Source organism: Malaclemys terrapin, chromosome 21 (assembly GCF_027887155.1).
Source record: "Malaclemys terrapin pileata isolate rMalTer1 chromosome 21, rMalTer1.hap1, whole genome shotgun sequence".
In the NCBI taxonomy this organism is placed as follows: Eukaryota; Metazoa; Chordata; order Testudines; family Emydidae; genus Malaclemys; species Malaclemys terrapin.
The window spans coordinates 19739574-19764450 of NC_071525.1; the positions used below are offsets into that span (position 1 = coordinate 19739574).

The 24877-nt window shown below is 53.1% G+C and overlaps 1 protein-coding gene across 1 annotated transcript; it reads right to left on the reverse strand.

The window, feature by feature from the left end:
- Positions 1 to 5022: 5022 nt before the first annotated feature.
- Positions 5023 to 13414, reverse strand: LOC128827454 (phospholipase A2 inhibitor and Ly6/PLAUR domain-containing protein-like). The gene is made up of 6 exons (XM_054011330.1): positions 13370 to 13414; positions 9365 to 9518; positions 8114 to 8215; positions 7245 to 7391; positions 6114 to 6251; positions 5023 to 5442 (listed from the first exon to the last, which is right to left on the reverse strand). Exons 2-6 carry the CDS (start codon positions 9423 to 9425, stop codon positions 5228 to 5230), a joined length of 663 nt encoding a protein of 220 aa, XP_053867305.1. The 5' UTR covers positions 9426 to 9518; positions 13370 to 13414; the 3' UTR covers positions 5023 to 5227.
- Between the last annotated feature and the right edge of the window lie 11463 nt (positions 13415 to 24877).

Genomic DNA, 24877 nt, shown 5'->3' on the forward strand with positions numbered 1-24877 from the left:
TATGAATTTACCCTTGTGATAGACCCAGGCCAATTGGGTACAGCAGAGTAGTAGAAGGCAGATATACTGGCCACTGGATATGCATTTTTCTGTTCCCTGACTGACCAGAACGGGGGCTCCAGGCTAGGGTGGACACATGACTGCAATTAGCCTGCAAAGAGTCAGGTGAGGCCATTAGACTAAGGTCAACACCTGACTCTAATTAACCTGCAAAGAGTCAGGTGAGGCCGTTAAGCTAATGTGAACACCTGACTCTAATTAAGGCCTCTCTGATACTATAAAGGGCTCACTCCGGTCAGGCTGGGGAGAGGAAAAGGGAGCCAGAGGAGGGGAAGTGCGGCTGAAGGGCTGGGTAATGAAGACACCCCCAAGCCACTGGAAGGGAGCCCTAGGGTAAGGGTGAAGAAGGTGTTAAGAGAGAGAAGCGGGAGAGCTGTGGGGAAGTGGCCCAGGGAAATGTAGCAGCTCTGGCAGTGAAAGGTCACCTGCCAACAGCTGCTGCCACTAGGATCCCTGGGCCAGAACCCGGAGTAGAGGGCAGGACCGGGTTCCCCCAACCCACCACTACAGGAACACCACCTGGGAGGGGAATACAGGCTCCTGTCAGGACAGGAGTCTAAACCGTTCTTGAAAAAGCCCATAGGGACAGCAGAGACTCTGGGAGTTCTCTCACCAACCTCCTTGCTGGTTTATGATGAAAAGGGCTCAGTACCCCGGCCCTAGAGAGAGAAGGGCTCCGTGGAGGGTCGCAGTGAGCCTCTGAGGCTACCATAGACCGCCTGGAAGCGCGGGTCCCACGGAGACAAAGTCGGAGCTTTGCCACACCCTGTATAAGCTTTATACAGAGTAAAACGGATTATTTGGGGTTTGGATCCCATTGGGAACTGGGTGTCTGGGTGCTGGAGACAGGAGTACCTGCTAAGTGGTTTTCAGTTAAACCTGCAGCTTTGGGGGCGTGGTTCAGACCCTGGGTCTGTGTTGCAGCAGGCTAGTGTGTCTGGCTCAACAAGGCAGGGTTCTGGAGTCCCAAGCTGGCAGGGGAAACAGGCTCAGAGGTCATTTCAGCACGTCAGGTGACAGTCTCAAGGGGATCTCTGTGGCCAAACCCATCACAATGGGTTTGTTTAGTCTGGAGAAGAGAAGACCAAGGGGGGACATGAGAACAGTTTTCAAGTACATAAAATGTCGTTACAAGGAGGAGAGTGAAAAATTGTTCTCGTTAACCTCTGAGAACAGGACAATAAGCAATGGGTTTCAATTGCAGCAAGGGTGATTTGGATTGGATATTAGGAAAAATTTGACCTATCTAGTCAGGGTAGTTAAGCTCTGGAATAAATTACCTAAGGAGGATGTGGAATCTCCATCACTGGAAATTTTTAAGAGCAGGTTAGACAAAGAACTGTAAGAACATAAGGACGGCCATGCTGGATCAGACCAAAGGTCCATCTAGTCCAGTGTTCTGTCTGCCGACAGTGGCCAGAGCCAGGTGTCCCAGAGGGAATTAACAGAACAGGGAATCATTAAGTAGTCCTTGTAGCAGGGTGGTCATCTGCTTCTATAAATAAATTAATGGAGATATCCTATCTCCTAGAACTGGAAGGGACTTTGAAGGGTCATCAAGTCCAGCCCCCTTCCTTCACTAGGCAGGACCAAATACTGATTTTCACCCCAGATACCTAAGTGGCCCCCTCAAGAATTGAACTCACAACCCTGGGTTTAGCAGGCTAATGCTCAAACCACTGAGCTATCCCCCCTGCCTTGAAGGGGTTAAAACCAGGAGTACCACCAGCTTTTCTGCCGCCCTGGGTCACCTAATGGGTTGCACCGGCCCTGGTTAAAACAGCCCTGGGAAAGGGCTGCCCCAGGGAGCCAGAAGGTTAGGCTGATTGGGGAAGCAGGCATAGCTGGGGCCACTCCCCAATCAGGGCCCAGCTGGCCCTATAAAAGGCTGTGGGCCAGGAGCTTGGGCAGAGTCTCTCTCTAGCTGGGGAGAGAGATGGACCTGACTGCTTGGGAGCTGAGCACCATACCTAGAGTGGAGCAGGGCTGGGGAAAGGCCAGAGGAGCTGGGGCGCTCCAGGCTGGAAAACCCCCAGGCTGCAGGCCTTGGTAAAGGCTGGGAAGAGTACTGGGGTTGCAAGAGATAGCCCAGAGATAGGCAGAGGCTGCAGGTCCAAACCCGCCTTGCTGATGAGTGGTATAGACTGCAGTCTGCCCCAGTGAGTGGGGGGCTAGATGGTGACTGGCAGTAGCTGGTGAGGTGGGGGTAGAGGGTTGGGGGTTCCCCTGGGTGGGGAGATCCAGAGAGTGGGGGTACTGCCAGGGGGCAGCACCCAAGATAAAGGGCCACCGGGGTCTGGGAGGGACATGGGGGGGCCAGTGGCAAGTGGACATCCCCCCCCAGCAGGGGGCACTCTGGAGCTGGAGAGCTAATTCCCAGGACGACCAGCAGGCGGTGCCACACCGGTGAGTCACCGCATTGCTACATCCTGCAATTTCCCGTTTGAGTTCCTTCAGAACTCTTGGGTGAATCCCACCTGGTCCTGGTGACTTATTACTGTTCAGTTTATCAATTTGTTCCAAAACCTCCTCTAATGACACCTCAGTCTGGGACAGTTCCTCAGATCTGTCACCTAAAAAGACTGGCTCAGGGGTGGGAATCTCCCTCACATCCTGAGCTGTGAAGACCGATGCAAAGAATTCATTTAGTTCCTCCACAATGGCCTTATCGTCCTTGGGTGCTCCTTTAGCCTCTTGGCCGTCCAGTGGCCCCACTGGTTGTTTAGCAGCTTCCTGCTTCTGATGTACTTAAGCAAATTTTTGCTGTTACATTTGGAGTCTGTGGCTAGCTGTTCTTCAAACTCTTTTTTCGGCTTCCGAATTATATTTTTACACTTCATTTGCAGAGTTTATGCTCCGTTCTATTTTCCTCACTAGGACTTAAATTCCCCTTTTTAAAGGATGCCTTTTTGCCTCTCACTGCTTCTCTTCCTTGTTTTGTTTAGTCAGAAGCTGTCTAGTTATGATGTAGTTCTGCCCTGTGTGCAAGGGGCTGGATTAGTTGACCTTGTGAGGTCCCTTCCAGCCCTACACTTCTATGTTGCTATGGCTACACTATGGGGTCTGTAGCGGTGTAGCTCCATTGGCAAAGCTGGGGGAACACCACCTCCCCGGGTGATGGTGGCTGGGTCTCCAGCCAGTAGGGGCAGAAACTGCCAAAGAACTTTCTACAGTTTTCACTGGACTTTCTCGTCCCGGTGCCGATTGATTGTTCGTTCCAACCCTCCCTGTCCCTCAGGCTCTTCCTCTCGGTTCACTCCACGCCAACCCCTCTGCCCTGGCCCCCTAGACCCACTTCCCTTCCCGTTTAGCGGATCCCCTCCTAGCTAACCCACCTGCCCCCACAAATGCAGTTGAGGCATTAACATGCCATTCGCTGCCCACCCACTGGTCACTCTATTGGTGTGCTGTACCCTGTCCTCCTGCCCTGGGTTTGCTTATCTAGTTAAGGTTGTCAGCTCTTTGGGGCAGAGGTGTCTGTGAATCTGGGTTTGTACAGTCTTACACAGGATTCCACCTGCCACCAAAATGCGGCCAGCTCTGGGGTACTGCCTGGCAGTTGTTTGGCAGCAAAGAATGACGATATGCAACCATGTGTCTCCCAAATAGACATTCACACAACAGGCCTGTGAAATGCTGCCTTAACAAGAGACGGTTCTGGGCTTGTCTACACTTCAAACACGGCACCCGCACAGCTGTAGTGCTTCAGTGTAGACACTACCTACACAGGCCTAGTTGAGAAAACGGGCATGAGTTGCAGGACCTTTTTCCATAGACAAACTTTCATTGTGTTTGAAATGTTGTGAGGAATTTTCCAATGAAGCAATTCTAAAAAAAAGGGGATTTGAAATTGGGGTGAAAATCCAGCAGGGTTTGTCTCCTAACCCCGTTGTGATTCTGTTTCTTTCAAATTAGTTCATGGAGCCTTTTGAATGTTGCAAACATTTTACCACAATTTTTGTCTAGTGCAAAATGTTGTCTGTGAAACAAAAATGTTTTTGCAAAGCCCTAGGAGAAAGAGAAAGAGAAGGAGAGAGAATATGGGCTTGTCTATGCTACGAAGACACTACAGCAACAGGGGGATTTTCCAGTCAATGTAGCTTATCCATTTCCCCAAGCCAAGACAGCTAGGTCAACTGAAGCATTCTTCCATGCACCTAGCCACGTCTACACCAGGTGTTAGGTGGGCATAGCTATGGTGCAGCGGAGTGTGAATATTTTCGCATTCCTGAGCAAAATAGAGTAAGAAAGGGGGGAAAAGAGAATTCACTCCCATGAGGCACCATGGTTAGGGATTCCCATGAAGCACAAGAGGAGTAACTGTGTTGCATCATGGGAGATGTAGTCCAACCAGCGAGCCCAGCCTCTAGAGAATGGATGAGTGAGGTGCATGTGCTAGAACTCCCAGGAGGGGTCACGGACACAGAAATATTCCAGCTTCCAAATCTCCATCGAAAAAAAATCGAAATTTTCTGCCAAACAAAATTTAAAATTCTGTGCCCCCAAAAATTGAGACATTTCTTTTGTTTTCACATTCATCAAAATTTTCTAAGGAAACGCCGACTTGCTTTTCACTCTGACAGGGAAGTAGGGGTTGAGAAGCAGCTTGGAACAGACGCTGGGTCTGAACGATGGGATGGATCTCTTGATGATTCCCTGTTCCCCTCACTCCCTCTGGGGCACCTGGCACTGGCCACTGTCAGTAGACTGGATACTGGGCTGGACGGACCCTTGGTCTGACCCGGTACGGCCGTTCTTATGTTCTTCTGGTACTGGCCATTGTCAGAAGACAGCAGATTGGGTGAGATTGACCTTTGGATGGCCCGTTCTTATACGGTTATGCACAGGGAGTGACCCCCACAAAACAGTGCTGTGCATGCTGGGAAAATCCCCTCGGCCACCTCCCCTTGACAAGAAACAAGCAGACACCTGAATGGTTTCAATACCATTTTTATTCAACCCACTGGATTCACTGATTCACCCATTTTAAGGCCATCTATGGCTGATGTCCTGCATAACTGACATAGGAGAATTACACCTAGTTCCCCCCTGCACACCCATATAGAGCCCAACAACCTGTGATGAACTCATCTCTCCAAAGGCACCCCTAAATCCCAAGGGGTGAGTTGGGGGTGGTTTCTCCAGGATCTTGCAGACAGAGGGCAAATCAGGACAGCTGTTTCACCAGGAGCAGCCCGGCCAACGTTGGGAACAACGCCAGGGTGTGAACAGCAACGTTGGAGCCCTTGCTGGTAGCCGGAAGGCAGCTGGCTTTGGTCAGCGTATATGTCTTCTGGGAATAGTAGAAACTGCCATTGACTTTCAGGTTACAGGCGCTCTGGGTAGCACAGCCTTTCAAGACCAATGTGGTGGTGCTGTTAACTGCAGATGGAAATAAACAGGCCATAAGAATCAAGAATGGCCTGGCCTTTTCGTCTCGTCCCCTGCCCCACCAGCCTGGGCCGCAGAGCTTTGCCAATAGCCCATTTTGGGGGCGTCGGTTTCCAGCCTGACAAACCGTTGGAAACACTCGGTTTTGAGTTGACCCAGAATGGATGGTTTTTGGCAAAATGGAAGCGGGTGACAGAAATGAGTTACCTTTGGGGTTGAAAGGTTGGAGGTTTTTTATTTTGAAAGGGAACATTTTGTTTTTTTCCGGCAAAAACAATTTGGCAAATTTGACACACATTCTCAAAATGCTTCAGTTGGCACGAATCAGCTCTAACCCATTAGACCTCACTCTTGTCCCAGAGCTGACAATAGAACCCAGGAGTCCTGACACCCAGCCCCTCAGCTCTAACCACTAGACCCCACTTCCCTCTCACAGCTGGGGATAGAACTCAGGAAAAACTAGGACTCCAAATGTTGATTGTCATAACCCTTCGATGCTGAAAAACAGGGGCCCATATCAATGAAAATAAAGGTGTCACTCAATAAATTTCACCAGTTGTAGGGTTAGGGAATTCTGGATTTCACCAGCTCTGGCAGGGATTCCCAACTGCCTGGGAGAGCTCAGGTCAATTCCCAAGCTCCAGCATATTTGGAGGAATTACCAAGCGTCCCAGCAAAGTCGATGCAACGATCTTGAGAGCCCATGCAGGGGATGTTCACATTCTTCTTGCATTGGGCAGCGTCCAGCGGATCGCAGGCTGCGCACTGCAGCCCGTTCTTGGGTGAGCTCTTCGGCGGCACTGGGAACAATCGGAGAAAGAACCATGGGTCAGAATTTCAGGACCCAAAGAGGCTCATGATGGAGAATCAACAGAACTACCCAGCCACACGGCTAGAACTCTCAGCCAGGATCGCCTCATCTCTCGTCTCGGTTCCCGCGACAGCCTGCTCTCTGGCTTTGACCAATGCAACCTGGCCCCATTCAACTGCTGCTGCAAAAGTTCTCCAAGCCTGTCGCTTGGACCATGGCACCCAATTCTTTGTGTCACTCCCTTTTTTCCATTGCATCAAACATCAGCCAAATGTCCCACTGAAAAATCAAATTTTTTTCTACGGGAAATTTCTAAATGAGCATTTTCAATTTTGATTCTGGTTTTCAAAAGCTTTTCAGCTTTCGAGGCCAGGGGGCCGTTTTTTGCCAGCGAATGTAATAGACGGAATGAAATCTGTGTTTTCTGATGTTTTTTCCTGTAACGTTTCCAAACATCTCCAGTTTCAGGAAAAGGTGCAGAGCAGTTAAAGGAATAAAAATGAACTTTGCCAGCATTGGCGACATTTGGAAACGTTACAGAGAGAAAAAAGGAGAAAACTGGAAATAACTCAAAACTATGGGGTTTATTTAGTTACAAAATGCCAAAGGAAGAAGAAGAGGGGGTGGGATGTGGGAGACCCAGATTCAACATGGGGGGGGGGGGGACCAACATTGACTTTTTACATTTCCAGTAACGTCTGAAAATATTTTAGATTAAACTGGAGTTGAAACAAAATTTGTTTCCAATTTTTCAGAGCTGCCACTGAACCAGGAAAAAAAAAAGGCAGTCTCTCTTCATTGTGGCAGGGGATGAAATGTGGCCAGTTTGAGTTTTTGTAAAACATTTCATACACGCAAAAATGTAAAGCTCATTTTTTAACCCCGTGAAACAGAAAGTTTTGAAATTTCAAATGTTCGCCAGCAAATTGTTTTCCCGCCTGTCAAGCAGCTGCCCCTGCGAATGGCTGCGCTCGGTACGTACCGGCCACGGTTATATTCTGGTTGAAGTTGCTTTGAAAACACATGGAGCTGGTCCTCACTTGTTTGTCGGGCCCGACGGACAGGCTGATGAACTTTGCATGACAGGTAGTGTTGTTCTCCATGCAAGCGTTGACTGTCACGGTTTTTCCTAGGTGCAGGGAAAAATGAAAACAAAAATCAGACTGCGTGTGTGCGCACACATGTGACCCACAACTCCTCCATCCACACTCCCAACACAACCCACCCACTCAGAACACCCACCTTTCCTCACACAACCCTCCCACAACACCCACACATACACACCCCACAATCCCTTCATCCACACATCTGACAACACACACACTCTCAGCTTCCCCCACGCAACCCTCCCCCCATACACAAGCCCCTGCCCCACAACAAACCCCACCACACACACCCTACACACAGCACGCGCATACACAACCCTCCCCCCACCATGCACAGCCACCCACACACTCACCTCCAACCTCCCCAATACACACAACTGCTCCTGTACCCTATACAACCCACCACCCCATAACCCCAGACCTGACATAACCCCCCATAATACACATCCCCCCCACCCCACAGCACCCAACCCATACACTCTACACAACCAACATCCACACATCCAACTCTCCCCCACAGCACCCACCCCCCCACACCACACAGCCCATACCAGAAACACCCCCCCCCGCCCACACACATGCACATAACCCCCCCACACCTCATTTATTTCTCACCCTAATGGAAGCAACCTGAAAAGGCCCTGGATTTTGGCTAATCCATTTGGGATAAGAACATTGTGGGCTGGCTGGAAAGTTAGGCAGGTTTGGGGGAGGGAAAGGGGAGCGCCAGGCCCCTCTCTCTCACCTGAGAAGACCGTTTCCAGAGTGAGGCTGCAGGTCCCCACCGTGCAGTTCTGTACAGGACAATTTGCTTGGGACTCGGAGACTGTGCAATCTGAACATGAATCTGTAGGAAGAAACACCAAGGGTCTAGGGTTAATTCTGGTGGAAAGATCCTGTCCTCCTTCCCTTGTTTCCCTAAGGGTTTATCCTCATTGGGGAATTTACAGGTGTCAGTAATCCGGATTAGTTGAACCAGATTAAGTCCCAGTGTAGACACTTAGGACAGGTCTACACTGCCCGCCTGAATCGGCGGGTAGAAATCGATCTCTCGGGGATCGAATTATCGCGTCTCGTAGGGAGGCGACAGTCGATCCCCGAATCGACACTTCTATTCCACCAGCGGAGGTAGGAGTAAGCGCCGTCGACGGGGGAGCCACGGAGGTCGATTTGCCATCGTCCTCACAGCGGGGTAAGTCAGCTCCGATACATTGAATTCAGCTACGCTATTCGCATAGCTGAATTTGCGTATCTTAAATCGACACACACACACACACACACCCCCGGCCGTAGTGAGGACGTAGCCTCAATAAATTCAATTTAGGTGACTTTACGGGGGAGGTGAATGAAACTGAATTAAAGCCACTTTTAATCTGCATTAACCAAAAGTGTGAATTTAAACTGGATTGGTTAAAGTCCTCTGCGCACACTTTCTGTTGGGATTAAAGTGGCCTTCATTCGGTTTAGTTTTAATTCACTTTGGAGGTAAATTAAGAAACTGAATTAAGGTCATTTATATTCCAAATTAGATGGGTTTAATCCAGGTTAAAAATCACACCTTTGGTTAATTTGGATTAATTTTCCAGAGTGTCCGCCTGTAGGCAAGGCCTTTGAGGGGAGAATGATCAGAGGAGACTTGACAGAGTTACAGAGCAGTGGCTGAGGGTAGGTGGCATGGCCAGTCAGTCTGAGCCGGAGCAGTTTACACAAAGGCCATTTGCACAATTGGCACAAAGGAGCCATAAAATGGGTATGAGTTACTGGGGCCAATAGGATAACACTGGGGTAAATCAGGAGTGACTCCGATTTAGCCAATGGGGTGACACTGGGGTAAATCGGGGGTGACTCCGATTTTGCCAATGGGGTGACACTGGGGTAAATCGGGAGTGACTCCGATTTAGCCAATGGGGTGACACTGGGGTAAATCGGGAGTGACTCCGCTGGAGCCAGTGGTTGAAAAGGACAATTGTGTTAAACGCGTGGCGTGGAGACTTACATTGGCCATTCGCTGCAGCTAGGAGCACGGTCAAGAGGCTGAGCACGAGGGAGCCCTGCATGGCGACCGGGAGAGTGTGGGGCTGGGCTCGGAGCCGGACTGGACTCTTGTTTGCTTCGGATGCACTGAACTCTGCAGCCACGGTGCGCACGGGCTGGGGGGAACACAGGAAGTGGAGAGTTCCAGGATTCCATGCCCTGGGGGGCGGTAGGATTTACTAGAGAAGCTGCCCCTGTCCTGCCCAGTCTAAGCTTGTGACTCACGGCAATGAATGAAAATGGCATCTCTAGCCCTGGAAACCGGCCCTAAAGGAAGTTGAGTCTGCAGCAAGGAGACAGGAGCTAACAGTACCAAATCCTCTTGCTGGGAGGTGGCACCATAACATGACTTTGCTGCTTCGAATCCAGAACAATCACCCGCAAGAACTGAAAGCAGAGGGAGACGAAGCAGGCTGCTCGCTAAGGTACAGAGAGCCAACCTACCCCACCTGACTCTAGATCACCTCTCCACGGATCGCCTCCAGGCACACACGCTGCCCTGCAGAGCCCCCAGCCTGCTGCAGGATCAGGAAAGCCCCTTCCCCATGGAAAGCAAATCGCTGGGTATTGTAACACTGTTTTCAATACAGCCCAGCAGACGCCAGCTTGGTGAGGTGCAAGCTGCCCCGTGTGTGTGTGTGTGTGTGTGTGTGTGTGTGTATTGGGGTGCACAAGCCCCGGGGTGTCCCAGCCACTAAGGGGAACTGGGCCTAAAGGGGGCGTCGGCCCTGCGGGGAGAGGGGTGAGGTCCAGTTCTGGTCGATGGACATGTGCTGGCTTTGACCCAGCTAGTGCACTACAGATAGCAGTGACACACACACACACACACACACACACACACACACACACACACCCCTCCCTTACACAACCCCCACCCACTCACACAACCCCCCGCAACCTCCCACCCACACTCCTCCCATACACAACCCCACACACACACAGCCTCCCCTGTGACCCCCCACCCACACCCCCATTCACCCCCCTCATACACAACCCCACACACACAAGACCCCACACAACTCCCCACCTACATACCCCTCCACACACAACCCTCCCCCACATAAACAGCCTCCCCTGCAACTCTTCCTTCACACAACCTCCCCCACCTCCCCACAACCTCCCCCACACACATCCTCACACACTACCTCAACACACACCCCACACAATCACACCTCATAAACAACCCCCTAGACACATAACCTCCCCACACACCCCTCCCACACACACCCCTCCGTCACGTCCCTGACAATCCCCCCCACACCTCCCTATAACACAACCCGCCCACTCCTTTCCCCACCCACACACCCCACTCACCTACTGCCGCACACACAACTTTCCTCCCCCACTCACAACCTCCTTGCACACTCCCACACAACCCTCCCTCACACACCTCCCCTGCCTCACCCCACACAACCCTCCCCCACATCTGCTCCCCCCCCACAACCCTCCCTAACACAACCCACCCCCACGCCCCTTCCGCCCACCCCCCAGCCATGCATGTGGCCACACTGCTATCCACAGCTCAAGCAGAGCTAGGACAGGTCCCTCTCCCTGGGCTGGGCCTGACCCCTCAGCTGCCGTGTGGACAAACCCTGAAGGATTAACAGGGGCAGACTGGTGGCCCCCCCACAGCTGGGGCGAGAAAAGGCTGCAGGGCCAGGGACCCCTGGGGGCAGAGTCCTTGGGCAGCTGCCTGGCTGGGCTGCCAGAGGCAGCGTGTGAGTGGGAGTCACAGAAGCAGCCTGCGAGGTTGTGCCCCAGCACCCTTCTCTGCAGTCTTGGGGCGCTTTCCAGTCAGGCATTGAGTGACGTGACTACACACCTGTCCCATGTCGTTTGTTCTCCCCTACTTACTTCACCCTGTCATCAGTAGGGTCCAGAGTCAACACGCTGAAGCCAGAGTCTCTCAACTCTTCACTAAGGTTCCTGGTCCTGACTCACTAGAGTAGCTTCTGCCCCAAAAGGGGAGAGAATATTAAAGATCCAGGTGGAATCCTAGCAAGGAACTACCAGACACGGCGCTAAACGGTCACTGGCCAAACAAAGGGGAAATGGAGGCAGCCTCAACTGCAGGGGGCGCCAGCAGCTAAAAACAACTGCAGACAGCAAGTTGACTCTGAACCCTACTGATTGCCACATTGCTCATTATTGCAAAGCTGAAGCAGGTGCCGCCAGCCAGATGGGCCCTTGGAATTGCCCTGGTAGTAGAAAGTAGCTTTAAAGTGTCTGGAAACAGCCCCTTTTAGTTCAGCCAAGAAGGCGGATCTCCTATTTTCCTCCTGGGAATAAAGGACGAGCCAAACCCAGGGTAACTTTTTCCAAGTGCCTGTAGGTGGAATTTTTAAAACTCTGAATGGAGTTAGGCTCCTAATTCCCATTGAACCCAAGGGAATTAGGCGCTTTATGAGAATCCACTAGGTTCCTGAGACTTTAAATCCGACTCCTATTTGTGTTACGAGAAAGAGAAAATGGAAACTGACAGTTTCTTTCTTCTTATCGCATCGTATCTTATCTGCCAGATAACAGGCCAAGAGAGAACCTCGGTTTTGCCCAGTCTGGCAAATCCCATGGACGAAACCTCGCAGCCTTATCCGAAGAATTGGCTTGACAACGGGGATTTTGCCCTCTGGAATTTCCCCAGGATAAAAAAATCTCTGGTCAGAATTTCTTCCCCCCGTTGGGTGATAACATTTTTTCCCCATATGGAAATTTGAAAAAAGTAAGAAAGCAGAGCGGGGGCGGGGGAGAAATCGACCTTTCCTTATTTCTTGTCTGGTTTCCCCAGTTAGAAAACAGCAGCAAAGGGTGAAAGTTTGAGTTATTTCCCCACAAACACACACACTTTCTCAGCCCTTTCGCAACCAGAAAAAAACCAAAACCGAAGTGTTACTTTGGCTCGCTTAAAGAGACAGTTAAACAGGGAGACAAAGCAGCGGGGGCCAAGTGGACAGAGCCCTGCGCTGCGCTTCAGAGGACCGACGAACTACTCATCAGGCTGCTGCTCGCAAACCCCTTCCCCATCATGCCTCGGTTTCCCCATCTATAAAACAGGGGCTGTGATTAGTATTATTTTAAAACAATCAGTTACTTTCTCTCTTCTTTTAATTTTTGAAAACTTTCCCCACTCCACTTTTCCAGAGGAAAACTTTTTAAAAAATGAAGAGAGGGTCGGCATTTTCCTACCTTTTCCACAGGAACAATTTCTGGATCCCGCCCGAGATCCAGGGGGTTTCCCTGTCATGCCAGGTGCCCCACAGACCCTGCCCGAGACACAAAGGCTCTTCCCATTTGACATGTGTGCCTGAGCCCCGCCCAAAATCGGGGGTGGTGAGTTCCCCATCGTGCCAGGCACCACCTGGGCCCCACCCAAGATCCAGAGACGCTCACCATCATACTGGAAACACATAGACCTCAAGTGAGATCTGCAATGGCATTTAAATTACATCTTAACCCTTTTATCAGCAGCAGAGCTGGTCAGAAATGGGAAGGGGAAAAAACCCAATAAAATCCAGGTGCTTTTCATGTTTCAGAAATCTTCTCACGGCTCTCTTTTTGGATTTCTTCACTGGCGTTTTTCGAGAGAGTTCTTTTGTCTCTCCCCCGGTTCTCAATCGAAATCGCGTCTCGGGCGTTTTCCCATTTCGCAATGGTTTACACACGCAGTTTGCCCCCCCTCCAATTGGCATGGACGGAGTTATTTACTGGCAAGAGAAACCGTATTCCAAATTCGGAGGGAATTCGTTGTGTGAAATTGGGGGGCTCCGGGATGGAAAAGGAGAAAACTTACTCCCTGTTCAGAAAACCTGCACGGTTTGGTTGCAAAAACGTCAGTGCGGCTGCGAAACTTTTCTCAGTTGGGTTGAAAAACGTCGATCGGCTCCTAGGTCCCAGTTTAGGACAATACTCCTGCGTGTGAATTTGGGTCTCGTGGGAGAGGAGAGGGCAGTGGGCCAGGGACAGCTCTTACCTTCAGCCTCCCAGGTCTGGCGCTGGCGAGGATGGGGAAGCAGGTTCTCTGGCTATGCAAACTGGACACTCGTTTATATAGATGGAGGAAGCAGCGCAGATGGCTCCTGATAAGGGCCCAGGTGGCAGCTAGCCGCAAATTATCTCACTGGGCTGTTCTCAGATTAACCCTTTGCTCGCCCATGGGACAGATCCGATGTTATTGCTTGTTTCCCTCTCGGTTCTCTGTGCTCCCTACCGTCACCGATCTCCGCCCTTGTCTCTGTTTACGCGACTGGGCCCCTCTCAGAGGATATTTAATCTCCCAGGGCCTGTTTCCCAAACGCTGCTGTCATGGGACATTCCCCAGGCTGGGGTTCACCCCCATCCCAGAGGTGGCTGCGTTTCAGTGCTCTCCTAGCCCAGAGGGATCTCAGGTCCCTTGGCACGTGAGAGAGAAAGAAACGTACCAGGGTAGTACCTAGAGCTCAGGGACCCGTTGTGCCAGGTGCTGCACAGACATGTCGACACTGTCCTACCCTGAAGAGAGAGATTAGAAGGATGGGGTGTATGAGGATAGATAGAGGGGGTGTGGGGAGTATGAATGGGAGAACAAGTGAATGTTTCTACTCCCTAAGCCTCAGTTTCCCTCTGTCTTCCTCCGATCTCCCAGCTCCTCCTCTCCCCCGGCTGGTTGCTTCAGACTCCTGAGAAATTCCATTGAAAGTGGCTGTTCCCCAGAAGCGGCTGGGCGTGCTGAGCTGTCTGATCAAAGACTAAATAAACGTAAAGGGTAATAAATAAGATAAGGCGGGAGTCGAGCTGCCAAGGACGACAGCCGCGCCATGGAGGGAGCGGTGATGTTAGACACTGGGAGAGTCAGGAATAGATTTAGTACTTGAGATGTGCCCATTGGCCTTGGACACTGGTCATGCAACAGCAGGCGCAGACCCCATGCGCCGGCCCCGGGTGCCAACCCCCGGCTCCACGGCAGCGGGCACTGGCCTTGGAATCCTGCAAGTGCTGGCCCAGGGCGCTGACCATCAGCCCCAACCACGCAGTGGTGGTGCCCTCCCATCCATCGCCCCCAGCCCGGGTGCCTCACCCCCCACCCCTCCCTCCGGGTCTCCATCTGCCAGGCCTTGCTGTGATTCTGTAATTAAATTCCCCCAGCCGGGTGCGACGTCATGCGCATGAGACCCAGTACTGTGAATACCTGCACAACCGGAGCCACATCTGGGGTGGGCAGAGTTTATTTTGTGGGCGGAGCTCGGGAAAAGCACCATCCCCTTCACCCATCCCCAATGGGACCCCCGGGTACCGCTGGCCCTGGGGCTGAAAGTGTGCAATTGCTGAGTGTCCGGGAGGAAATTGGGTCCATTAACCCCTCGGTTTGTTTGGAGCAGAGGGGGAAGACTGGGGCTGAGGGACATGTCAGAGTGACGCTGTCACAACCCAGTAAGAAGGAAACACTTATTCTTCATTCCCCAGCAGGTACCCTGACATGTGGCACGTGGTACGGCCTCCCGGAGACCTGCGAGACTCCTACCGAGAACCGCACAGTAACGACAGCTACTGGCTGGCTCTCGGGGGCAGGAGAATCTACACTGGGTAGGTGACATTGCATCAACCCAGGCCAGCGCGATCATCTCGTCTGACCTGCGGCACATCACAGGCCCCAGAACCTCACCTGCCCCGTCCTGTACCAGACCCCGACCTCCGGCTGAGTCACTGACAGCCCAAATCGCGGGTTCCAGACGTCAAGTGACAGAGACGCCACCATGGACACTAGTTCAAACCTGCAGGTGACCCATGGCCCACGCTGCAGAAGAAGCTGAAAACCCCCTGGGATCTCTGCCAATGTGACCCGGGGAGAAAGTCCTTCCTAACCCTCAGTGTGGTGATCAGTGAGACCCTGAGCGTGTGGGCGAAACCCACCAGCCAAACACCTGGGAAAGAATTCTCTGGAGTAACTCAGAGCCCTTCCCAGCTAGTGTCCATCACCGGCCATTGGAGATATTTGCTGCCAGCAGTCGCAGGTTGGCTACATGCCATTGAAATCCTGGCCCCATTGGAGTCCGTTGTAACTTTCCCATTGACTTCAGTGGGGTCGGGATCTCACCCCTTGAGCTTTATCCCCGCAATGGACGGCTGCGCTGCAACAAGCGAAGCTGCTTTGGGTGGAAATGCCCGTTCTGAATCGTGTTAAAAGAGGAAATTGGTGCTGAGATCCCCTGGACTCTGCCGGGCTCCCAATGTCCTGTCTGAAGCTGATAGTCACCTGCTCAGGGCTGGAGCTCTGCCTTACACGGTTCTTCCCTTGCTTGGGATGCAAATTCAAGATAGTTTTTGCCCTTTGACTTAAAGAGATTCCAAACCGTCTCCATGTTCAACTCCCGGAGGTTCTCACGCCAGCGGATCTCACTAGTTCCCTTCATTTCTCAACATTTGGAATCGAAAACCTGAGTTACAGACCTGGCTTTGTTCATCCTCCCATTGAATTAAAGAGATTTTAGATTCCTTCCCTTTATCCTGTAAGGACGCATAGCACAGCTTTAACGTAGTCTGTCATTATCTTATCTAATCTATCTATCCCCACCCCCATCTATCTAGCTATCCGCAGATACCTCCTCTATCTATCTATCTATCCATCCCCACACACCCCCTATCTATCTATCTATCTATCTATCTATCTATCCATCCCCACACACCTCTCTCTCTCTCTCACCACACTCAGGAAATGTTCCCAGCATAATGATAAATGGGTTTATTAAAACTTCCACCCACTCAGGCTATGTTATCGTTGGTCCTGCTTTGAGCAGGGGGTTGGACTAGACCTCCTAAGGTCCCTTCCAACCCTGATAGTCTATGATCACTGCAGAGTTAATGTGGGCTGTGACTCAGGATTTAGCCCCAGCCTGCCCCCGCCATCCCCTACTACCCGCACACAAACCCCTTTAACCTCCGTGGATACGAGCTGTGAGCTCAGGCCGGCTGACGCGGTTTAGGGTGCAGCTTAGACCCCGGTTCCACTTTCACTTGGCTGGGAATGCAACTGTAACCTGGGTTACTTCACACGGATGCCGATAGTCCTCCAATACCTTCCCATAATTCCTTCCGGGCCCTGTTTTCCTGCCCTTCTCCCCACTCCCTTCTTCTTCACTGAAATCACCTGCCAGTTTATACAGCCCTTGGTGATGTTTTAAACCCCACATTCCCTGCAGCCGGCTCCGGCTCTACCCGGCTCTCAGCAGAGACGCTGTCGGAGAGACTCACGGCAGAGAAAGGCCCAGCTCAGGGCAGCGCTAGGAGCCCTGGGACATGCCCACAAAGGCCTAGCGCTGCGCCGGGGTTAGTGCAGCACCGGCCTGGCGTCGTCCGTGTGGGTCTAACCCCCGGGAGGCGTCGCAGTGCGGACACTCACCCCAGGGCGTGGCTAACCTGGGTTCACTCGGCAGTGCAGACACTGCCACCGGGCCACAGGGACCGTTGTGATCCTCTCGTCTGACCCCGGCTCAGCACAGGCCAGAGACCTGCCCCAGATCATCCCTAGGGCAGAGCTGGGAGAGACACCTCCCATCTGGCTTTACAGATTGTCCCTGATGGAGAATCCACCACGGCCCCTGGGAGATTGTCCCAGTGGTTAATGACCCTCCCTGTGAAACAGTCCCTTATTCCCAGTCGGAGTCTGTCCGGCTCCAACTCCCAGCCGCTGGATGGCGTCCGACCGTCCTCTGCCCGACTGAGGAGCCCGTCAGTAAATGTTTGTTCCCTGGGTAGGATCACGTCACCCCCAAACTGTCTCTGTGTTCAGCTCCATGGATCAGCTCCTGGCGTCTCTCGTGCTGGGGCAGGTTTTCTAACCCTTTAATCATCCTCGCGGCTCTTCTCTGACCCCTGACTACGATGACCGGATGTCCTGATTTTATAGGGACAGTGCTGATATTTGGGGCTTTGTTTTATATAGGCTCCTATTACCCCCCAACCCTGTCCTGATTTTTCACATTTGCTGTCTGGTCACCCTACCACTGACCAACCTCCTTCCTGAATGGTGGGGCCCAGAACAGGGCACAGGCTCCCAGCAGCGTTGCCCCAGGGCCAGACCCGGAGGTAAAATAGCTTCTCTGCTCCTCCTCGAGGTTCCCCTCCCAGCCTCTCAGTTCCGTTCTTTGTTTTCTTTCTTTACAACAGGTGGGTCTTCTAAGTGACTCTACTGGTGGCATAAAAGACTTTCACTCTTGGGAAAGGCAAGTATCTGAAGATCAACACCACACAATGCAATGACGCAGACAACTGTAACTCGGCTCTACCGAAAGGTACGTAGGGGTCTGTTTTTGCCGTCCCTGTTTCGTGGCTTGTCCACAGGAACAGTGAGATGACGCTGAGCTGGGGTGTGAATCTAGCTCTCCGTGTGCCCCCTGCCGATGCACGTGAACAGCTCGTTTGAGCACTTTGGAAGGGGATTAGCTCAAAGCACATAAACGAATGGTTCACGCACCTCAGCAGGGAGCACGTGGACAGCTAGGCCGGTGCTGCCGGGGACGGTGAGAGCCGGGCGTGTTCCCCAGGGGGGCCGGGCGCTGGGGAAGGAGCCGCCACTGGCCATCAGCTGGGTCCCAAACTCCAGCTTCAGTGTCTTGTGGAGCTGCAGAAAGGGGCGTGGGGGAGATGAGAGGGGACCAGACGCCCGCCCTGCCATGGCCGGTTACAGCGAGAGCAGGGGAGCACCAGGCGGGTGGGAACGGGAGGCAGAGGCTATCTTGATTATCACTTCAAAAGTTTTTTTTTCTCTTAATTAATTGGCCTCTCAGAGTTGGTAAGACCTGCCCAGGCACCCAGAGCTTCTTCCGCTCCAGGTCTTCGGTGGCAATTCGGCGGCGGGGGCCCCCCGCCGCCAAAGACCCCAGCTCCCTGAATCCTCTGGGTGGCCCTGGGCTGTTCTGAACCCTGATCCCACGACTTGAACCCAAAGCGCAGCCGGCAACCTCAGTCCCGGGCTTTCCCCGCAAAGCGCTAACGGCAGAGTCCCCGCAGGACGGCCTCCCATCCGCAGCGCCGAGCAAATCTCAGGACCCGGCCACCCCGTAGGGCCACATGGTTACTTTGATCCCCCCTCCAGATGAAGCCAACGCACGCGTGGAGGCCTCGAGCCTCAGTCTCCGGGCTGGAGGGGTTTGCACGGGCAAAGCTGGCAGGAGAACTGAGGAGCTGCAGCGGGTGGGTGGGGTTTTATGAGGCCGTTTTGGCAAGTAGCCCTGAAGAGCCCCTGGTTATTGCTGGGCGGAAAACAAGATTCTGCTCTGCGACAAGCGCCGAGGTTTAGACATGAGTTTCTGTCTGCTCTGGAAAGAAATCGCACATACACACCCACCCGCCCACCCACACACACATACACACACCCGCATACACACACACCCGCACACACACACACGCTCCCTGTGCCAGAGTAGTGAGGAGTCCATGGGTCAGGGCAATCAGCCTGCTTTTCCTGATTCAGACAGGGTCTGCGCAGCGCACAGCACGACGGGACCCTGAGCTCATAGTTGGGTCTCCTCCAGCCCAGGTGAAAGCGCTCGCCCCTGGACTTTTGGCTAGTCTGGTGGGGAAGGGTGGTTGGGGGAGGGGCTTTCTGTCTAGTGTTACCCAGACTTTCTGTCTTAGCCCTGAGAAATCTTCCAGACAAAAGTTTTGTCGAACCTGAGAAATTTGGGGCAAACATTTCAATGCCAACTGTAATTAGATGTTTGGCTATGTGTGTGTGTTTCCCCTGTGTGCTGCCTCAGCTCTGCGCAGGCAACCGGCACAGCAGACCTTGAGCAAACTGCCCAATGACCACAAGATCCGTTAAGGGATGAAGGCACCCGGCCAGGTTTATTATCGACGAAGCACGGTACTAGTATCCTGCAGATTCTACCAGACCACTAATACAGGTATGCCCGTAACAGCTCAGTGAACAGCAGGACTTTCCGTTCCTCCCTAGGCTAGACAAAGACACTCCCTCTGATATACAGCTTTATACTCCGATACAAACCAGTTACGTACTGCCCCTCTGACATAGTTACTGTAGTTACTGCCCCCTGATGTGGCTAGTTCTCACCGATCACCTTGTACATGTTGGTTTGATTAAAACATCTCTATTACGCACTGTCATCCTGACCTTATCTTTTAGGAGGGGTCAGTGCGTTCCTGTTATCCGTGGGGAATGGTTTTGTACCATCCTTGATATCAGGATGTTCTGGTATCACTTAATATCGAGATGTGTTTGCATGAGTGCTCTGTGCTTAACACGTCTTAGCAATGTGTATTTCTGCAATATCATCCCTCTTCTTGCCCGATTCTGTGAGCAGGTCCCACCTCTTGCTCACAGTTTGACGTTGTTTTATAGTAGTAAAGTTTTGACTACTTTAGCCCAGGCCTCAGGCCTCATACCAGGCCTCGGATACAAGGCCTTATGTCTCAGGATCTCTTCCTACTACACCAACAAACCTACATTTTCTCCCCGTCGATCAAACAGCGTTGAAAAGTTCCCCACCAGCTTGACCGCCGTTGCTTTTCAGGGCTCGTGCGCTGCACTTTGTTTGGCTGAAATGTCGCCCTGGTGGTGCAGCGGGGCTGGCCGCTCCGCCCCAGTGCTCGCTGCCTCTCAGCAGTGCCGTAGATCTAGCATTTGGGTGGCCCTGCGAAACCCTGCCCTTGTCGCTCTGAGCAGTAAAAGAGGTGAAGAAGTCACAAAGGAATAAAAATGAAAGCAGAGACACTTAACTGAGATAAGCTTCTAGATGCCTTTCCATTGGGCTGGGAGTCTGGACTCCTGGGTCCTATTCCCAGATCTAGGAAGGATTTAGTGGGTTAGAGCAGGGGGGCTGGGAGCCAGGACTCCTGGGTTCTGTCCCTGGCTCTGGCAGGGGAGTGGGGTCTAATGGTTGGATCTGGGAGCCAGGACTCCTGGGTTCTCTCCCCAGCTCTGAGCATCACCCTGCTAACATCATAACAGCCCCCGATTCTCATTGCAATCTCCCAAATGAGTGAGTTTCCTTATTGGTTTTGAAGCGTTTCGTTTCTGTTTTGCAGGTCACAGCCTCAGGAACCCGGCAGTGGGCGGATCCCAGGCGCTGCTGCGGGGGTTATACACAGGGCTGAAAACCAGAAAGGAGACGCTCAGAATAGCCACCCAGGGTGACCGAAAGGGAAAAAATCTATTTGTGGATCCAGCAGCTGCGCAAAGCTGAGCGTGTGGCAGGCGGTGTCCAGGGCCCAGCGACCTCCAGCCCAGGCATGGCCCGAAGAACAAAGGGACCGTTGTGATTATCTGCCTGGCCCCAGAGGAGCCCGCGGGGGCTGGCTCCCAGCCACAAACCGCAGTTGCTCCAACTCAGGGCCCTGGGCTGTGGCCTTGTTTCCGAGCCTCTCGGGCCAGAGGGGCCGTTAGCTCCTCTCCTGGGCTGAGCGCCTGTAACCCCCCAGCTGCCCCCACCACCGAGCCTGTTAGACCCAAGAATTCCAGGGAGCCGTCCCAGAATGCAATGGGGCAGACAGTGTTGGGGGGATAGCACCCCAGGAGCCTTCCCAGAATGCAATGGGGCAGATGGGTAGAGGGTTTAGTGCCCCAGAAGCCTTCCCAGAATGCAACGGGGCAGATAGGTAGGGGGGGTTAGTGGCCCAGGAGCCTTCCCAGAATGCAATGGGGCAGACAGGATTGGTGAGATAGCACCCCAGGAGCCTTCCCAGAATGCAATGGGGCAGAGAGGGTAGGGGATTAGCACCCCAGGAACCTTCCCAGAATGCAATGGGGCAGAGAGGGTAGGGGGTTGGCGCTCTGAGAGCCTTCCCAGAATGCAATGAGGAAGATGGGTTAGGCGGGTTAGCACCCCAGGAACCTTCCCAGAATACAATGGGGCAGACAGGGTGGGGAGAGGGAGGCAAAGGACATGATGGCTGGTTAGAACCTGTGGTTTGTTTCTTTGAGTCTCTTGTTCCTTCTAACCAGGGAAATTAGCCCTGGGTGGCACCCTTGTGGTGTCACTCCCATGCCCACTCCTTTGCATGCTGCTCCGGATTTGCATGGCACGTTGTGTGAGACGCCCTGGCATCTCGGCACCACCTGGCTCCAGGAGGAGCCCCACAGCTGAGCCTGTTTGCCTCTGTCCTGCCAACCCTGGGCAGGGCGGGCGGTGGAGGCTCCCCAACGCCAGGCCCAGCACGCAGAATGGCTGAACAGAGATCACAGGCCTGGGAAGGGTCATTCAGATACCACGGGGAGAGATAGATAGAGAGATAGTGTGACAGACCCAGAGCAGTGGGGTACAGGAGTCTGGTAGAGGGCAAATATACTGGTCACTGGATGGGTAGTTTTCTGTTCCCTGAGTGACCAGATCAGGGGCTGCACTAGAGTAATCAGGAACCTGCTAGAACCAGTTAAGGCAGGCAGACTAATTAGGACACCTGGAGCCAATTAAGAAGAAGCTGCTAGAATCAATTAAGGCAGGCTAATCAGGGCACCTGGGTTTTAAAAGGAGCTCACTTCAGTTTGTGGGAGTGTGAGGAGCTGGGAGCAAGAGGCACAAGGAGCTGACAGTGAGAGGGTGTGCTGCTGGAGGACTGAGGAGCACAAGCGTTATCAGACACCAGGAGGAAGGTCCTGTGGTGAGAATAAGGAAGGGGTTTGGAGGAGGCCATGGGGAAGTAGCCCAGGGAGTTGTAGCTGTCATGCAGCTGTTACAGGAGGCGATATAGACAGCTGCAGTCCACAGGGCCCTGGGCTGGAACCCGGAGTAGAGGGTGGGCCTGGGTTCCCCCCAAACCTCCTAATTGACCTGGACTGTGGGTTCTTCCAGAGGGGAAGGTCTCTGGGCTGTTCCCCAACCCACATGGTGAATCTCTGAGGCAAGAAAATCCACCAATAAGCACAGGACCCACCAAGATAGAGGAGGAACTTTGTCACAGCAGATAGAGAGCGAGATAGTCAGTCTTTCAATGTTGTTGGCAGTGGTGTAGCGATGCTGGTCCCAGGACATGAGAGAGCTAAGGAGGAGGAAATAGTTTTTTTGTACCAGCGTGTGCTGATGGGCAGGACAAGCGTTCAAGCTCACACGGACACGAGGAAGAGCTCTGTGACACTCGAGAGCTTGGCCCTTCCACCAATAGAAGCTGGTCCAGTAAAAGATATTATACCGCATGTAGCTTGTCCCTCAGATGGATGGTTGGATGGATGGGGGTGTCAGGGGACGGATGGATGGGGGTGTCGGGATGGACGGATGGATGGACGGATGGGTGGATGGATGAATGAATGGGGTGTATGGGGAGGGATGGATAAATGGATGTTACGGAGATGAATGGATAGATAGACACAGCCAGATGGGAGGCCTAGCGGGGACAAATGGACAGATGGGGGGCATTGGGGGATGGATGGATGGATGGAGGGGGGTGTCAAGGGATGGATGGATGGGGGTGTCAGGGGAGGGATGGATGGATGATGGATGCGGGGGTGGGGAGGGATGGATAAATGGATGTCATGGAGATGAATGGGTAGATAAACACAGACAGACAGATGGGAGGTCTAGGGGGGACAGACGGACGGATGACTGGCACGAAGCGCACATAGGAAATCATCTCCCAGCTCTTTCCAAGTAGGGGCTGTCATATTTTCCAGCAGCTCTCAGGTAGCCAGGCTCCGCCCACAGCTCATCGCGTGCCCTTGGCACCATCAGCTCTGTGGGCCGGTTAATGATTTCTGGCTCCTGCATTTACGAGGGGTCACACGCACGGCAGGCACTGACTCCGGCAGCAGGAAGACTGCATCAGGGAGGGAGCGGCGTTCCGTCCCGGTGTCCCCTGCAGCAGGGGCTGATGGGAACTCCACTCATGGCAAGGTTGGGTTGTTGGCGTGAGAAGGGGACTGGGAATCTGGGCTCGGTTTCCCCACCTGCTCCCACTCCCTTCCCATCATGCCAGCCGTGCCAGGAGGCTGGCGGTGGGATGGGAGGTAGCAGAGAATTTGGTCCTCTCTCCCAACGTGAATTCACCCCTAGAAATTGATGTGAACGTCTGATTATTCCAAGCAGAGCTGGCAGCAAGCCATAGGCCAGGGACAAGCCATCTCGGAGCATAACCGGCTGGGCCGCAGTACTGCCGAAAAGGCTCCAGGGACGACGGCGGAGCCCGAACGGAACCGGCACCAGCAGCGGGATGCAGTGAAAAAGGCCATTGTCCTTCCGGGGCGGATTACCCAGAAAGTCGGATGTTAGACACGGGAGGGAATTGTCCTACCCCGGGGGCCCCAGCTGGAGTCCCGCACTTCGGGAAAGATGTGGGATGAGTCCTGAGAAGAGAAACAAAAGGGATCAAAGGTTTAGAAAACCCAACCTGTGAGGAAAGGTTAACAAAACTGGGCCTGGTCAGTGTGGAGAGAAGACAACTGAGCAGCAACCTGATTAGTCGTCAGATATGTTCGGGGTTGTTATAACGAGGACAGGGACCCATTGTTCTCCGTGTCCCCTGAGGGGGACACTAAAAGGAATTGTTTCGTTTTCTGCCAGGGAGATTTGGATTCGATTTTAGGGATAACCCTCAGGGGACTTCACCTCTGGAATCAGCATCCAAGTGGGGTTGTGGGCTCCCCATCATTGGAGAGTTTTAAGACCAGGTTGGACAAACCCCCGTCAGGGCTGGTCTAGGTTGGCTCGGTCCTGCCTCAGCGCTGGGGGCTGGACGTGACGACCTCTCAGGGTCCCTTCCAGCCTGACAATGCTGCATTCTGTAGGCTAAAAAGCTGGTGTCCACTCGTCAAAGACTTCCTCACCGGACCACGGACCCTCACGCCCGTCAGGCAAAGCGGAGAAGAATTCCGTGGCCGGGAATATTTCCAGTCAAACAGTAAAACCAAAGAGAGACTGTACCAGAAAGTCCATTCACTCCAACAGATCAATGGCCGATCGACCCCAGCAGGGTGGTCTGGCCCCATTGACTTTCTTTGCTCGGTGACAAGCTACATCTCCGAGACCTCCAAGGCGTCCTCCAGGGGAAACCAAAGGTCCCACTGCTGCAATTGCCAAGACAGAGGAAGGCAGCTCAGATCCCCTGGCCTTGTGCGTCATCTTTCCTGGGTGCGGGAGGCCCTTGGCCTGGTACAGTGGTTTCAGCTTTTACTATTTAACTTTTATGGTGTCTCGTAGCTGGTTCTTATTGTTTTCAATTCCATTGTCTCCAGGGAGGTTCCCACTCTGGTGAAGGATCAATATTTGTGCAGGTTTCCAAATGAGTCCAAAGTTCAGTGCCCTGGTTTCGTTTCCTTTTCCACAGGTACCAGCAGGGCGTGGGCATGGGCGGGGGCAGGGCAGTTCTGCTTTTCAGGACAACTGGGGCATTTCTGCCACTAGGGGCCAGGACTCCTGGGTTCTATCCAGGCTCTGAGAGAGGAGTGGGGTCCAGTGGGTTAAAGCAGGGGGGCTGGGAGCCAGGACTCCTGGGTTCTTCCCCCTCCCCCCCAGCTCTGGGAAGGGAGTGGGGTCCAGTGGGTTAAAGCAGGGGGCCT

What these genes read in the sequence shown, in the direction of transcription:
- LOC128827454 (XM_054011330.1), bottom strand. Translation starts at nt 9,425, where the DNA reads ATGCAGGGCTCCCTCGTGCTCAGCCTCTTGACCGTGCTCCTAGCTGCA. An exon ending in CCAGAATATAACCGTGGCCG is followed by an intron (nt 6,252 to 7,244) that starts GTACGTACCGAG and finishes GATTGTTCCCAG; the next exon opens with TGCCGCCGAAGAGCTCACCC. An exon ending in CGACTTTGCTGGGACGCTTG is followed by an intron (nt 5,443 to 6,113) that starts GTAATTCCTCCA and finishes TTCCATCTGCAG; the next exon opens with TTAACAGCACCACCACATTG.